General features: G+C 35.1%; 1 protein-coding gene across 1 annotated transcript in view; it reads left to right on the forward strand.

Moving 5' to 3' along the window:
- SMC5 (structural maintenance of chromosomes 5) overlaps positions 1–17,097 on the forward strand; it is a 103,092-nt gene that overhangs the window by 52,119 nt on the left and 33,876 nt on the right. Inside the window, exons 9-11 of the mRNA XM_007446055.1 lie at positions 4,847–5,102; positions 7,109–7,263; positions 12,040–12,153. Coding sequence (XP_007446117.1) covers positions 4,847–5,102; positions 7,109–7,263; positions 12,040–12,153 — 525 coding nt within the window. The remainder of the gene's footprint in view (positions 1–4,846; positions 5,103–7,108; positions 7,264–12,039; positions 12,154–17,097) is intronic.

The following is a 17,097-nucleotide window of genomic DNA, read 5'->3' on the forward strand; positions in this document are numbered from 1 at the left end:
CCTGCTGACAGCCAAATCTTTTTATATCTACAGAAAAATGTTGCTAGGATTTTAATGGGACTTGCATTAAATGTATGTCAATTTGGGGAGAATTGAAATCTTTACTATGTTGAATCTTCCAAACTCTGAACACGGTATGTCTCCATTTATTTAGATCTTTGATGTTTTTCCATCAGTATCTTGTAGTTTTCAGCATATAAGTTCTCTGTTTTGTTGGATAATACTCAAGTTTTTCTTTTGATTTTTCTTTTTCTCTGTTCCTTATTTTTTTAATGGTTTACTTGGGGTGTTTCTTTTATAAGCAGTCATGTCATCTACAGATGGAGATAGCTTTATTTCTTCCATTCTGATTTTTATGCCCTTTATTTCCTTTCTTGCCTATTGCACCGGCTAGAAGTTCCAGCACTGTGTTGAATAAGAATGGTTAGAGTGGACATCCTTGCCTTGTTCCTGGTCTTAGGAGGAAAGCATTCATTTTTTCACTATCAAGTATAATGTTAGCTGTAGGGTTTTTTATAGATCAGGAAGTTCAGGAAGTTCTGCTCTATTCCTGTGTTTCTGAGAATATCATGAGTGAGTGTTGGATTTTGTCAGATGTTTTTTCTGCATATCTGTTGATACAATCATGCACATGTTCATTTTTAGCTTGTGAAAATGATGGATTACATTGATTTTTGAATATCAAATCAACCTTGCATTTCTGAAATAAACCCTGTTTGGTTATGGTATATAAATTTATAACTCCTTTTCCGTATTGTTGAATTCTGTTAGCGAACATTTAAAGGATTTTTGTGTCTATCTTCAGAAGCAATATTCTGTGGTTTTCTTTTCATACTTGCCTGCTTTTGTTACCAAGATAATAACGAGCTTCTTAAAATGAACTGGGAAGTGTTCCCTCCTATTCTCAGTTTTGGAAGAGATTGTGTAGAATTTGTGTTAATTCTTCTTTATATATTCTGAATAATTCTCAAATAACACTATCATGGTCTGGAGATTTGTTTTTGGAGTTTTAAAATTATGAATTCTGTTTAATAGTTACAGGGCAATTCAAATAATCTATTTCATATTGGTTGAGTTGTGGTAATTAGTGGGTTTTTTTAGGAATTGGTCCATTTTGTCTAAATTGTTAAATTTATTTGTGCATAAATTCTCTTATTATCCTTTGGATGTCAGTAGGTTCTGTAGTGATACTGTTAACCCTATTTCATTCCTGATGTTGGTAATTTGTGTCTACTTTGTCTTTTTTTTTTTTTTTTTTTGGTGGGGTATGAGGGTGGGGATCATTCTTGCTAGAGGTGTGTTAATTTTATTGTTTTTTACAAAGAAATAGCTCTTTGTTTCATTGGCTTTTCTCTGTTATTTTTCTAATTTCATTAAAGTCGTTCATATTTTTATTACTTCCTTTCTTCTGCTTGATGTGGGTTTGTTTTGCTCTTTTTCCAGCTTCTGCTCAGATTATTGATTTGAGACTTTTCCTCTTTTCTTGTGTGTATGCACTTAATGCTATAAGTTTTCCTCTCATCACTGCTTTACCTGTGTCCTGCAAATTTGGATATGTTGTATTTTTATCTTTGTTCACTTTGATTTTTTTTTTCCACTTTTCTTGAGATCACGATTTGTTTATCCATTCATCTGTTGATGGACGTTTAGGTTGTTTCTGGTTTAGGGCTATTACCAAAAAATGCCATGAGTATTCTTGTACAAGTTCTTATGTAATATAACATATGCTCTCATTTCTTTTGGATAATTTCCTAGAAGTGACTATCATAAGTGTACGTATAACTTTTGAAGGAATTGCCAAACTGTTATATTAGCAATTGATTATTGCTAATTGACCAAAATGATTATTAGCAATTTTTTGTAGTTGTAATTGATAAAAGTTGACTTGTGATTACTTAGAATTATTTTAATGATTCTTCACCATAAATAATTTGAGAAACACTGCTTGGAGTAGCCCTGGAGGGGTAGATTTAGGTAGCTACAAGAAGTCTCCTTACATTATATAAGGTAAAGCAGAGTGAGTACAGATGGAGGTAGGTTGATGGTTTTGAAAGGAGGAAAAGTACTCTGATCAGAGTACTCTGACTTTAACACTGCTGTTAATGAAATATGAGACAGGGTCATTAGCTGGGTGAGTAGAGAGCCTTTAGCAATATAAGATTGAGGAAGGAGGAAAAGATGTGAATTCATCTCAGAATGAGAACATACATTTATTAAAAAAATGTAGTAGGTTTTCCTGAGAGTTCTGAGTGCCTCTTTAAGTTTTGTGGCCATAAATTTGAAGTAAGACCTGTTTTCAAGAGTTTCTCCAATTAGTTTAGTTGTTTAGATACAGATAAATAGAAAGTATATATTTAGGTTTAATAAGGACTAAGCTTTTTCCTTGCTAATGTGACATAGGAATGGTGGAGGGTCAAGAGGCTTTTGCAAGGGAGTGATTCTAGATTTGTGGAACCTCAGCCAGTTAAGGAAAGGAATGAGGGGGATGGTGGATTGTGAAAAGATAGTAGGGTCAGTGGATTACAGGACCCTGTGCAGTCAAAGGATAGTTGCAGTAGGAAGACCATAGTAAGTAAAAATGTAAGGAAAGGAGATGGTGATCAAAGAGTAGGATTGTGGAAATAGTTTTCAGAGGTGGTATGATTTTTGGTGATATACATGATCTAGTCAGAGATATAGCTATAGATATAATCTAATATAACTGTAGTAGAAGGTGGCTGAGGTGGTATTTAGGAAAAGACAGTTGAAGAAGTCAAGGAACACAGAGGCCAAAGAGTTAGACTGGTTTTCTGTATGTATGTTGGAGTTCCATTATGGCCAGCATAATGATGGAGAGAAAGACAGTGAGTCAGGTGCTAAAGGCATCAGTGAATGAAGAGGGTGAGGAAAGACTTTGAGGCGGGTAGTTAACATAGCAAAGCTAATGGGTGTTAAAGTCTGATCATATGATCTTCAAAGATCTGAGGTGGGGCTCAATTAACAGAGGAAGTAGTACAGTGGAGATTGATGAGGACACCCTCCCCACTTCTGAGTCCTGAAGTGCTCTGAAGAGTTATGGCAGGAAAAGGTCACCATTTGAAAGGTCTTTAGGGAGAAGTATCTTCCAGGAATAGCCAAGTTTTAGCTAGAACAAGAAGAAAGAACATACAGAGAAATTGAAGATAGAGAGCAGTAATGGGGATGGTATCCTAGCGAACATGCATGATCCAGGAGGCTTGGACTTAACTGTGCCTGAGCTAAACATGGGTGTGATGGAATTAGTTAGTTATGGTAGTTTTTTGGATGAAGGTGGTAAATGAGTTAAAGTTAGAACTCAGAAAATTTAGCTAGGACATGGGACCATCAAGCTGCTTTTTCAGTTTTTCAGGTCAACGTCAGACAAAGACCTCTTGGTATAAAATTTATTCCGCAGCCCAGTGATTTTTGGTAACTTGGTGGTCTCTATTTTGCTGGGATTGTAGAGGTTATATTTGTTAAATTTCTTGTCCCTTTTTGATGGACTTGGACTTCCTCATGTGTTTGGTGATTCTTAATTCTCTGTCTCCCATGACATGCCAGTTTATTCTTCTAAAAGCCTTGGACTTCATGGGTTTCCTGGCTGAACACTGTGGCTTCTTGTCTGCTTCCTTCTTTTGGGCCCATTGAACATTGTTAATTTTCAGTCACACACACACACACAGCTTTAATTTTTTCAAACATAATATTTTATCTTTCACTTCTGCATGTTTGTTATAGGAGAGGAGATTTTGGCATGTATTCAGTTCATTATCTTGACACTGTCTTTTAGAAAAGAAAATTGATTATAACCCAAATTTCCAACCGTAGGGAATGGGATAAAATGTGGTATATCTGTATAAAAGAACATTATGCAGGTATTAAATTTTTCTTTTGCAAGGACATGGAGGTAATGAGAAACTGCTCTCAATACATTTTGAGTGATGCCATTTGCTAAAACGTATATGCTCTATTGATGGATATAGGCTGGCATTAAAATGTAAATGTTTAAGGACCTTAAGATTTTAGGTGTTTTTTATTTGTTTTAAGTTTCTATATTTTCCATATTTTCTATATTGAATATGTCATAAATATACATTTATAATGGGGAGGAAGAGGGAGTAAATTTGACTTGGAAAGAAAGGTAACTAATAAGCAAATTATATGATATGTTAACCTTATCTAATTTAACACAAAATTCTATTTTTGCAAAAAATAAATTGGATGTATGCGTCTGTGTCTTGAAGAAAATCATAACTCTGTCTTAGGTAGACCATGTATGGTTTTGATAAAAATTCCACTGGTAAGTTGCATGATCTGGTTTTTTTTAATGACTTACCCTGAATATAAACATACAGATTGAGGATTAAAATCTCAAAATACTAATTTGAAGTGCTAGTAGAAAATAATTTAATGGAAAGAAAATAGTTTATTGTGGTTTTAAACTAGTAGGGTGACATAATCTTCACCATCATTTCTATTGCTGGTTTATTGAAAGTCTGTGGTATACCATGTGACTGTTTTCAGTTTTATGATATATAGTATGTGAAATCTTCCTATAAATATTTAGAAATCTGCTGATTGGCTTTATAAATATTTCGTTTATTTAGCAAATATTTACTGAATGCTGACTATATGCTAACCACTGCCCTAGGTACTTGGAATGTATTGCTGAACAAATAAAGAGACAGGTAGTCTGGTAGGAGTACAGTTTAATTCTAATAGGATACCTTTTAGTGAGAAAAAAACCCATGTTCTTAGGTTGTTTGCATTTTTAAAACTTTTACTATAAAAGCTTAATAAACCAGGAGAAAAAACAATCTCCAGTGCTAACCTGCTTTTGTTTTATTAGATTGAGGAGCTTCAGCAGGCTTTAACAGTAAAACAAAATGAAGAGCATGATCGACAGAGGAGAATAAGTAATACCCGCAAAATGATAGAAGATTTGCAAAATGAACTGAGGACCACAGAAAACTGTGAGAACCTTCAACCCCAAATTGATGCTATTACAAATGATCTGAGACGAGTTCAAGATGAAAAGGCATTATGTGAAGGCGAGATAATTGATAAGCGTAGAGAGAGGGAAACTCTAGAGAAGGAGAAGAAGAGTAAGTTTTTTTAAACTTACAGTGAAGACATGTTTATAAAATGGAGATGTGTCTCTGTTGATGGGCTTTCTTCTTCCCCTGGTCATGTCTCTACGTGTTCATGTCTGCTTGTTGAGGAAGCTCACTTCAGTTCTTCCATTTTAGTGTCTTAATTACCTATATCTATTGTGTAATGATTTGCCGCAAGCAGACTGTTGTCTTATGTCAGATTATGGCAGTTGATTTAATTCTCTAAAAATACTTTGCTGTATTTTCTTTAGTCACTCACTTTTCTGTTATTTCGCAGGTCAAATTTAAGCTCTTCATTCTAGCCTTCATAATCTTCCATTAGCTTTGCTCCTTGAAGCCTGTCCAATTTCATCTTTTTTTGTCTTTGCTATAGACCATGTGGCTAGATCTATAGCATTATTCAGTTAGAAGAGATCTTACATTCTGTCTGCTCAGTATATATGACTAAGGTCAGTTAGTAAAAAAGTTTGTTTATATGTTTAGCAAAATGCTACGTGTATGGTTTAAAAAAAATAATAACACTAGACAAGAAGGGTGGCCCAGTGCCTTTCCAACTTCCAAACCCACTGTCAAGAGTAAGCACTCTTGGGGGCTTCCCTGGTGGCGCAGTGGTTGAGAGTCCGCCTGCCGATGCAGGGGATGCGGGTTCGTGCCCCCGGCCGGGCAGATCCCACATGCCGCGGAGCAGCTGGGCCCGTGAGCCACGGCCGCTGAGCCTGCGCGTCCAAAAAAAAAAAAAAAAAAAAAAAAAAAAAAAAGAGTAAGCACTCTTAACTATTCCAGTAATTTTTTCTAATAGTCTTTCATATATCTTAATCATATTTTTATTTTACCATGTCTTGGTTAATCAACTTTAGATATCATCTTTTAATATTTTGTTGCTTCAGATGTGGATTTCAACTCATGACACCTCCCCTACCTATTATTGTAATTCCCCAAATGGGATTATTATATTAATATTAGTAATCATTAACATTTATTAATGTTTATTTATTACCAATAATATTCTTTTTTTTGTCATTTAACATTTGTTGATAATGCTTGAATGCACATTTATAAGCTAAAAATACTGGTATTCCTAGCCTTTCTTTTTACTTTCCTCCCTTTAATTCTTTAATATGTACTCTGGTTTTTATAGTTTAAAGGCTGAAAACATATTTTATTGAGAACCATAATTAAGTTTTTATATGGTCTGTTTATGGGTTGATTCTACTAGCTAGAAATATTAAGTATTATTTATGTTATTACAACAATAAAACTTGCTCACAGCAGAGCCAAGTAGTGCATTATGATCTAATTTCTGTTCATTGATAATTTTTTTTTAGGATTTTAATTTACCACTTTTTAGAAACACCATTTACTTTAGCATTTCCTTAAATTGGGAAAAAAAATTATCAGGCATTCTCTTGAGTTCTGAGACCTTCCATCCTCCTCCCATCTAAACTGATTGTTCTCAAGGTCTCCTGTATGACTGTTACCTAGGACTTGTCTCACACCTTTTCTGTGTTGAATAAAAAGCTATTCCTGAATTCTGTGTCTTCATTTTTCTTAAATTACTTCCTTGTTTTGTAAGAGTATATCTTCACATAACCTCCTAAGAAGAGATATTTGGGAATTAATTTGAGTCTTTGCATCCCTGAAAAATCTTTACTTCATTATCCCCTTTTTTATTTTGGTTTTATAAAAATCTAGCTTGAAAATAATTTTTCTTTCAGAATTCTGAAGGCCTATTGCCATTGTCTTTTGATAGGAAATCTAGTGTTTTCTCATTATTTTGTTTGTGACCTATTTATTTTTGGTAGTTTAAAGATCATCTTTTATCCCAGGTCTTTAGAAACTTAAGAATGATTTGTCCAGGGTGGGTCTTTTTCACTGTGTTGGGTACTTGCTGAGTGGTGTTTATAACCTTTAGATCTAAGATACTCTCTTATGTTATTAATAGATTATTTTGCTAATTAAAGTTTTCAGAGGAATAATGCTTTATTTTCCAATTTTAGGTGTGGATGATCATATTGTGCGTTTTGACAACCTTATGAATCAAAAGGAAGATAAGCTGAGACAGAGATACCGTGATACATATGATGCTGTTTTATGGCTGAGAAATAACAGAGACAAATTTAAGCAAAGAGTCTGTGAACCCATAATGCTCACGGTAAGAAACTTGTTCATCTTAGTAGTATCTGTTAGTTTTATTATTGTAATCATTGTAGGTTTTGTTGTTTTAAGAATTCTTAGTCTTGTTAACACCCTGCTTTTCCATTAGTAGACTTGTGGCATCTGGTATGCTGCTGAATCCATACATGAGCTTTTTAAAGGGTCCTTGATAATAAACCTATGAACTTTTTCTTGATAGAAGTATGAAACTGGCAACTTATTGACCAAGAATCATGTGTAAACTTGGTTAGCTGGTTTCCTTCTGGCAATTGCTATTCTTCGGTTATAATAGGCAATATATTAAATGCTGTCAAAGGGGTAGAAAACTGCTATAAATAAATACAGTTGATACGGAACACCTGACAGGATAGACAACAAAATCATCTGCTACAAAAATAAAGCATTCTGAGGATTCTGAGAATGAAACCAACAATTTATTGACCTTATAAACATTTGATAAGTCTTATTAATGATCATGAGTCATCAAGAATAGGGCAAGCTGTATTTAGTAAATCATTTAATGAAATGTGGGTGTGGATTTACTAGGAAATTCTCCATCTAAAATATTTTAAATGGTAAGTTGGGCCATGAGAAGGAATGAAAAAGTAAAACCCACATTCTTTGCTAATGACATATTTTATACACACACACACTTAAAACTTACTTCAAAATGATAAAAGGATTATTTTGCTAGATGATTTTTTTTTTTTTTGGAAAAAATTCACTGTAGATCCTTGTAGGATTCATGAAGAGTTCTATATTCTGTAACTCCTGTTTATATTATGATTTATTCAAAGTCATTTCATACAGTTTGCATTATATTAGCAAAATTACTGTGCATAATACTGTATTCTCTTCTTGCTCAGGTATGAATTATTAGAATATTTTTGCTCGATCAAGAAGGGAATACCTATTTTGGATGCAGACATTACTGTTTTAATTAATCCAGTAAGGATTAAAAGAAAACACAAGAAGAAATACTGTGACCCTTAGTATTATAAATTAGAATGCAAGTGTAATTTTCAACAGATTCTTATTTAAATGCCAACCTCAAAACAATACTTCTGGACTTTACTAGATTTGTCATCCTCTTATCACTTGATTTCCTGATAGTAGCCTATCACCAAGTCAGATTACTAGCTGGCATATATTTACTTTTTAAATTACATTTGAGTCTGAGATAAAGGGAGATACTCTGTTATCTTACCCTTCCTGGAACAACCTTTTACTTTTCCTACCACCTTCTTCCAACTGTATCCTGCACATACACTTACCTAACCCTTCAAAATCTAGTTGAAATGCGTTGTACCACCTCCATAGGCCTTTAAAATGTTGCCATAGGTCTCTATTTACTAATATAAAGGGACATTTATGATATGTTAATGACTTATAAAACAGATTACAGGATAGGGCATATAGAAAGATTTCATTTTTAAAAATTGTGAAACAGGAGTCTGCCATCAACCACCAGAACATCTTGGAAAGCTACACCTCCTATGTCTACCTGTCCATGTCTTACTACTTTGTAAAGATGTGGCTCTAAAGAACTTTGCCAGATATTTTCTTCACCAATCTCATGAGGAGAAGGAGCTTGCTAAGAAGCTGATGAAGGTTCAGAACCAACAAGGGGCCAAATCTTCCTTCAGGATATCAGGAAACCAGACAATGAATGCAATGGAGTGTGTACTACACTTGGAAAAAATTGTGAATCAGTCACTACTGTAAATGCACAAACTGACCAATGACAAAAATGGGGGCTTCCCTGGTGGCGCAGTGGTTGAGAGTCCGCCTGCCAATGCGGGGGACGCGGGTTCGTGCCCCGGACCGGGACGATCCCACATGCTGCGGAGCGGCTGGGCCCGTGAGCCATGGCCGCTGGGCCTGCACGTCCGGAGCCTGTGCTCCACAATGGGAGAGGCCACAACAGTGAGAGGCCCACGTACCGCAAAAAAAAAAAAAAAAAAATGACCCCTACTTGTGTGACTTCTCTGAGACTCATTACCTAAACAAGCAGGTGAAATTCATCCAAAAAATAGATGACTGTGTAGCCAACTTATACAAGATATGGGCCCCAGAATCTGATATGGCAGAATGTCTCTGATAAATGCACCCTGGGGGAGAGTGATAATGAGAGCTAAGTCCTATGCTGGCTTATCCATAACTATAAAAAAAGATGACTTCCTATGGTGATATTGGGGTTACTTTACCCTTTCTGTAAGTTGTAGCAGACACTCACTTTATTATTTTTTTCATTTGTCCCATTCCTTACAACAAAGTATTGAGTTGGCCAAAAAGTTCCTTTGGGTTTTAAGTAAAAACAAAAGACACATTTTTCATTTTCACCAATAACATTGAACAGCGTATTCACCCTTTTGTTCCACTACCTTTTATCATTTTTCAGGTGACTTCATAATTCCGTCTTCCCAAAACTTTCTATGTTTTTGAGCAAAGAACTGTTCTAGGTGCCTTTTACAGTCTCCCAGGGAATTGAAAATTTTTCCATTAAGAGAATTTTGTAAAGAGTGAAATAAATGGAAATCCAAAGGTGCAATGTCTGGTGAATATGGCAGATGAATCAGAACTTCCCAGCCAAGCAATAAGCATTTTTGCCTGGTCATCAAAGAAACATGCCATCTTGCATTATCCTGATGGAAGATTACGCATTTTCTGTTGACTAACTCCAGATGCTTTTCGCCAAGTGCCGCTTTCAGTTGGTTGAATTGGGGGCAGTACTTGTTGGAATTAATCGTGTGGTTTTCCGGAAGGAGCTCGTAATAGAGGACTCTCTTCTAATCCCACCATATACACAACATCACCTTCTTTGGATGAAGACCGGCCTTTCGTGTGGTTGGTGGTGGTTCATTTCACTTGCCCCACAGTCTCTCCTGTTCCACATTATTGTACAATATCCACTTTTCATGGCCCATCACAATTTTTTTAAAAAAACGGAATGTTTTCATCACACTTAAGTAGAGAATCACATGCAGAAATACGGTCAAGAAGGTTTTTTTCACTTAACTTATGTGGAACCCAAACATCAAAGCAAGTAACATAACCAAGCTGATGCAAATGATTTTCAACACTTGATTTGGATACTATGAGTATGTCGGCTATCTCCTTCTTGGTATAAAGTCAGTTGTTCTCAAATAATGCCTCGATTTGATAGCTGTCAACTTCAACTGGTCTACCCGACTGTGGAGCATTGTCCAGCGAGAAATCTCCAGCACGAAACTTCGCACACCACTTTTGACACAGTCAGTCATAGCACCTTCTCCATATGCTGCACAAATCTTTTTTTTGCATTTCAGTTGCGTTTTTACCTTTCTTAAAATAATAAAGAATAATATGCCAAAAATGTTGCTTTTTTCTTCCATCTTCAATATTAAAATGGCTACACAAAAATTCACCAATTTTGATATTTTTTTAAATACACGCTGATATGACAGCTGTCACAATATAGTCTAACACAGTTGTTTTGAACGAAGTTAAAGACAACTAAGCACTAGAGCCATCTTATGGAAAAACCAATTGAACTTTCTGGCCAACCCAATAACTTGGTACCAAAAAAATTGTGAAATTTTTTGTCCCCGATGCAGGGGACACGGGTTCGTGCCCTGGTCTGGGAGGATCCCACATGCTGTGGAGCGGCTGGGCCCGTGAGCCATGGCCGCTGAGCGTGCGCATCCGGAGCCTGTGCTCCGCAATGGGAGAGGCCACAACAGTGAGAGGCCTGCGTACCGCAAAAAAAAAAAAAAAAAAAAAAAAAAAAAAAAAAAAAAAAAAAAAAAAAAAAAAAGAAAGAAAAGTGAAACAGTAGACATCTAATGTTTGTAGTGTTTATGTCTGGGTGATGGTATTTTATGTGGCTTTGATTTTTTCATTTGTTTGCTTGTTTTTTAGTTTTCCCATCTTTCTATACTGATCAATATTCTGTAATTTAAAATAGTACCAACATTTATGTGACAAGCAGTCTACTAATTTTTTTGTTGTATTATTTCTTTTAATCCACATTTAGTCTCTTGAGATATAGACTGTTTTACTCTACCCATTTTAGGATGAAGTAACTAAAGCTTTCAGAGATTTAGGTGGTACTTGATTAAGGTCATACATAGGAATGGAAGTGACATCTGTCTGATCCCAGAGCCCTAGATCTTGAACTATCTTAGTATCTTCCATAGCACTGAGCCTCAAGTACAAAAATGTCTAATTAGTTAGTAGTTTTGGAGTAAGTAATTAAGTTTATGCTCTAGTAGTACAAACCTAGGGTTTCTCTTGAAAGCACCAATAGTTATAATTAATCCATAGCAAGTTTTTTCATTAGTTTCATAAAGTTTTATTTAGGCCTTTGTATTTTTATACTAATTAGTTTTTGCCATGGATAGCATGAATTCCTCTTAAAGATTAAGAAGAAAAATATTAAAAGTTTGGGGACAGATGAGAAATGTTTATACTCAGGTTACAATCTAACCCTATTTCAAATGTTTTCAGTGAGTTGGCCAGAAGGGAACTTTTTATTTCTTAGATGGTATCAAAATCAATATGCGTTAGGTGCTGTTTAAGTCTTGGCTTTTGTTTTACTATGTCTTGGACAGTAAATTAAATAGATGTTTTAAAATGTTGACTCTTCAATACCAAACTGTTCTTTTTTGGTCTACTTTTTTCTCAAGGATTTATTTAACTTAATTAAATAAATCTAAGTTAAGTATAATTATGTTCTAGTAGTCAGTTTGGGTTTCATGAAAATCAACTTTTATTTTCTTTTTGTTTTGTTTAGATCAATATGAAAGATAACAAAAATGCCAAATATATTGAAAATCATATTCCATCAAATGACTTGAGAGCTTTTGTGTTTGAAAGTCAAGAAGATATGGAGGTTTTCCTCAAAGAGGCAAGTACTGTAATATTTTAATTCACTTCACACTTAGCTTCCAGTGCTTGAGTTTTCAACCTCAACCTAGAGCAAAAAATGATAATGACTTATTTTACCAGCAGTAACTCTTGTGTAAAATCATTCAGATTTGCTAATTTCTTTTGTCTATACCACTGAGGATTGAATTAGTTTTATAAGAGGAACAACAGCCCATAATTCCGTCTTTAACATTCTTTGAAATTCCCATTGGGAATTAATGTGAAGAGTAATTCTGTCACATTGTTTTAAGAGAAACATCATAATGATGAGACTTTGGTCTTGGACATCCTTTCAGGAAATGTATTGGAATGAACTCAGTTTTTCTTTGGAGGGGAATATAATGTTGTTGCTTATTATAAATAAAAAACTTTAAAAAGAATGAGAATTCTGTATCTGACTAGAAAAACACTACTGACCAAGAATATAAGCCACTGGAAGACATCATGGCTTAGTTAAGAGTATAGACTCTACAGATAGGCTACCAGGCTTTGAATTCCGACTTTACTGCTGATTTCAGCAAGTTGACTAAATGTTCTGTGTCTTAATTTCTTCACTATAAAGTGGAGATAATATCTACTTCAAAAGATGGTTGTGATGATTAAATAATTTATTAAATGAAAAAGTTTAGAACAGTTTGTTGGGTACTATTGTTTTTATTATATATTGTTATATAGCTATATAATACATATTGTTAGCTATGTATGTTACTATCCTTGCCAGTAAGATTTCTTTTTCCTTTTGCAATACGCCTTCTACTTTTTAAAAAGCCCTGGAAAGATGAGGTTTAGATTTTATTTTGTTTAAACTTTTTCTAGTAAGTCTAAGTAAGGACAGGACCATGAATCGGCTTAAGTAGTCCTCTATTTCTCTGGTACACAAGTGATTGGAAAGAATCTTTACTTTCTTTGGCTTTTACGTACTGCCCTCCTTCTGGTTTGGATTTGACAGGGAATGTGAATAAAAGATGACTGGATAAAAAAGTTGAATCTACAGAATTATAAAATGGTCTCCAAAAGGTTAAGCATTTGTGTTATTTAGAACTATTTAAGCCTAAACAGTGAGTTCTTGAACTGATGTCACTGAAGAAGTAGGTTACTTGGATTACAAGTCTGTGAGACGTGACACAGTGTGAAGGGCCTGTAGTCAGGTGTAATTAGATGATTTCTGTTTTGCAAATGGCCAGCTTAGCCTACACTGAGTAACTGGATTTGCCTCAAAAACTCATGCTGCTTCCCCTGTGCTAAGAACTTGAACCATATATTAATAATATGACAGGTTCCTGGAAATTTGGCCTTTTTTTTTTTTTCTTGTACTGTGACAACTTTCCATAGGGGCTCATCATTAGGACTGGAACTTCCTCTTACATGTATCACTTTTTGTATGTATGTTTTAAATTTTGAAATATATTGTATATAACCTCCTCCTGTAATTATATGTACTAGAGTACCATTTCCCATCTGTCAGTAACTTACAAACCTTCTTCATGGTGTTTGCTATTTTCTGCATACTACCGTGTACTACCATCACAATTTTTTGCCATATCTGGGTACTAACTATATTATTATTTAAAATTTTTCTTTAATTCACTTCACTTCTTGTTACTGAAATGAAATATTCTGAAAGGAAGTATAATGTCATTACCAAATTAGAAAAACAAATAATTTACATTACAGTAAAGACAGTAAAAGCAGTATTAGTAAATCCTAGATCTGTACTGTTGCTACTCGAAAGCAGATGATATGATTTTTTTAAAAGGAGGTAATAAGGAGTTAGAGACATGATGACACCGTATGTAACTTACTCATTGGTATGATTAGAAATATTGAAAGGGAATTGAAAAGGAAATTACTTTCTCATTGTATAATTCAATTTTATTTAGTGTAGCCACTAAAACAATAGATTTTTAAAACTTAAATGAATTCTGCATACTAGTATCGATACGTTGACTCATGGCCAATATTGTTTCATCTATACCTCCACTCTATTTTTTTTAATAACTTATTTTGATATAACTTCAAACTTATAGAAAAGTTGCAAGAGTCCTACATCTGCTCCTATATACCTTTTACCCAGATTTACAATAATTATGCACATTTTGCCCTATTTGCTTTATTGATTTTTTTGTTTTTTTAATTTTTAATTTATATTGGAGTATAGTTGATTAACAATGTTGTGTTAGTTTCAGGTATACAGCAAAAGTGATTCGGTTATGCATATACATGTATCTATTCTTTTTCAAATTCTTTTCCTATTTAGGTTATCACAGAATATTGAGTAGAGTTCCCTGGGCTATACAGTAGGTCCTTGTTGGTTGTGTATTTTAAATATAGCAGTGTGTACATGTCAATCCCAAACTGCTAATCTGTCCCTCCCCCCCACCCTTCCCCCCTGGTAACCATAAATTCATTCTCTAAGTCTGTAAGTCTGTTTCTGTTTTGTAAATAAGTTCATATGTATCAGTTGTTTTAGATTCCACATAAAGCCATATCATATGATATTTGTCTTTCTCTGTCTGACTTACTTCATTTAGTATGATAATCTCCAGGTCTATCCGCACTGTTCTATCCAGAACCTCCGTACTATTCTCCATAGTGGCTGTACCAATTTACATTCCCACCAGCAGTGCAAAAGGGTTCCCTTTTTTCCACACCCTCTCCAGCATTTATTGTTTGTTGACTTTCTGATGATGGGCATACTGACTGGTGTGAGGTGATGTTTCTTTTTTTAAAATATATTTATTTATTTGTTTATTTTTGGCTGCATTGGGTCTTTGTTGCTGCTTGCGGGCTTTTCTCTAGTTGGGGCAAGCGGGGGCTACTCTTCGTTGCGGTGCACGGGCTTCTCATTGCGGTGGCTTCTCTTGTGGAGTGTGGGCTCTAGGCATGCAGGCTTCAGTACTTATGGCACGTGGCCTCAGTAGTTGTGGCTCGTGGGCTCTAGAGTACAGGCTCAGTAGTTGTGGCACATGGGCTTAGTTGCTCCACAGCATGTGGGATCTTCCTGGACCAGGGCTTGAACCCAGGTTCCCTGCATTGGCAGGCAGATTCTTAACCACTGTGGCACCAGGGAAGTCCTTTTTTTTTTTTTTTGAGGTGGTATTTCATTTTAGTTTTGATTTGCATTTCTCTAATAATGAGCGATGTTGAGCATCTTTTTATGTGCCTCTTGGCCATCTGCAAATCTTCTTTGGAGAAATGTCTGTTTAGGTCTTCTGCCCATTTTTTGATTGGGTTGTTTGTTTTATTGATATTGAGCCGCATGAGCTGTTTGTAAATTTTGGAAATTAATCCCTTGTTAATCTCTTTGCAAATATTTTCTCCCATTCTGTGTGTTATCTTTTCATTTTGTTTATGGTTTCGTTTGCTGTGCAAAAGCTTTTGAGTTTATTTTTGTTTTTATTTCCATTACTCTAGGAGACAGCTTGAAAAAGACATTGCTGCAGTTTATGTCAAAGAGTGATCTGCCTATATTTTCCTCTAAGAGTTTTATAGTATCTGGTCTTATATGTAGGTCTTTAATCCATTTTGAGTTTATTTATATGTAACTTGTTAAAGAATGTTCTAATTTCATTTTTTCATGTGTAGCTGTCCAGTTTTCCCAGCACCATTTATTGAAGAGACTGTCTTTTCTCCATTGTATAGTCTTGCCTCCTTTGTTGTAGATTCATTGACCATATGTGCATGGGTTTATTTCTGGGCTTTCCATCCTGCTCCATTGATCTGTATTTCTGTTTTTGTGCCAGTACCATACTGTTTTGATGACTGTAGCTTCTTATTGCCATTTTGTTAATTGTTTTGGATTTGTTTTTGTAGGTGTTTTTTCTACCCTTCGTCTTTTTTTCTCTTGTGATTTGATGACTAACTGTAGTGTTGTGTTTGGATTCCTTATTCTTTTCTGCATGTGTATCTATTGTAGATTTTCAATGTGCAGTTACCATGAGGTTTTGGTATAGCATTCTATATATAAACAAGATTGTTTTCAGTTGCTGATCTTTTAATTTAAAATGCATTTCCAATATCCTGCCTTTGTGCTCTCCTCATAATTGCTGGTTTTGATATCATATTTGTTTAGCAGATGATTTCCTACCTTTACTATATGTTTGCCTTTACCAGTGAGCTTTTCCATTCATAATTTTCTTGTTTCTAGTTGTGGCCTTTTCTTTTCCACCAAGAGAAGTTCCTTTAGCATTTGTTGCAAAGCTGGTCTGGTGGTGCTGAATTCTCTTAGCTTTTTCTTGTCTGGAAAGCTTTTGATTTCTCCATCGAATCTGAATGAGAGCCTTGCTGGGTAGAGTATCCTTGGTTGTAGGTTCTTCCTTTTCATCACTTTTCATCACTGCCTTCTGGCCTGCAGAGTTTCTGCTGAGAAGTTAGCCGATAACCTTATGGGAGTTCCCTTGTACATTATTTGTTACTTTTCCCTTATTGCTTTTAATATTTTTTCTTTGTCTTTAATTTTTGTCATTTTGCTACCATGTATCTTGGCATGTTCCTCCTTGGGTTTATCCTGTGTGGGACTCTGTGCTTCCTCTGTGCTTCCTGGACTTGGGTGACTGTTTCCTTTCACATATTAGGGAAGTTTTTAGCCATTATCTCTTCTAATATTTTCTCAGGTCCTTTCCATCTCTCTCCTCCTTCTGGGACCCCTATAATGTGACGGTGTGTTTAATGTTGCCCCAGAGGTCTCATAGACTGTCCTCATTTCTTTTCATTCTTTTTTCTTTATTCTGTTCCACAGCAGTGATTTCCACCATTCTGTCTTCCAGCTCACTTATCATTTCTGCCGCAGTTACTCTTCTATTGATTCCTTCTAGTGTATTTTTCATTTCACTTATTGTATTGTTCGTCTCTGTTTGTTGTTTAGTTCTTCTAGGTCTTTGTTAAACATTTCTTGTGTCTTCTTGATCTGTGCCTCCATTCTTTT

Source organism: Lipotes vexillifer, unplaced genomic scaffold (assembly GCF_000442215.2).
Source record: "Lipotes vexillifer unplaced genomic scaffold, Lipotes_vexillifer_v1.1 scaffold1335, whole genome shotgun sequence".
Classification (NCBI taxonomy): Eukaryota; Metazoa; Chordata; class Mammalia; order Artiodactyla; family Lipotidae; genus Lipotes; species Lipotes vexillifer.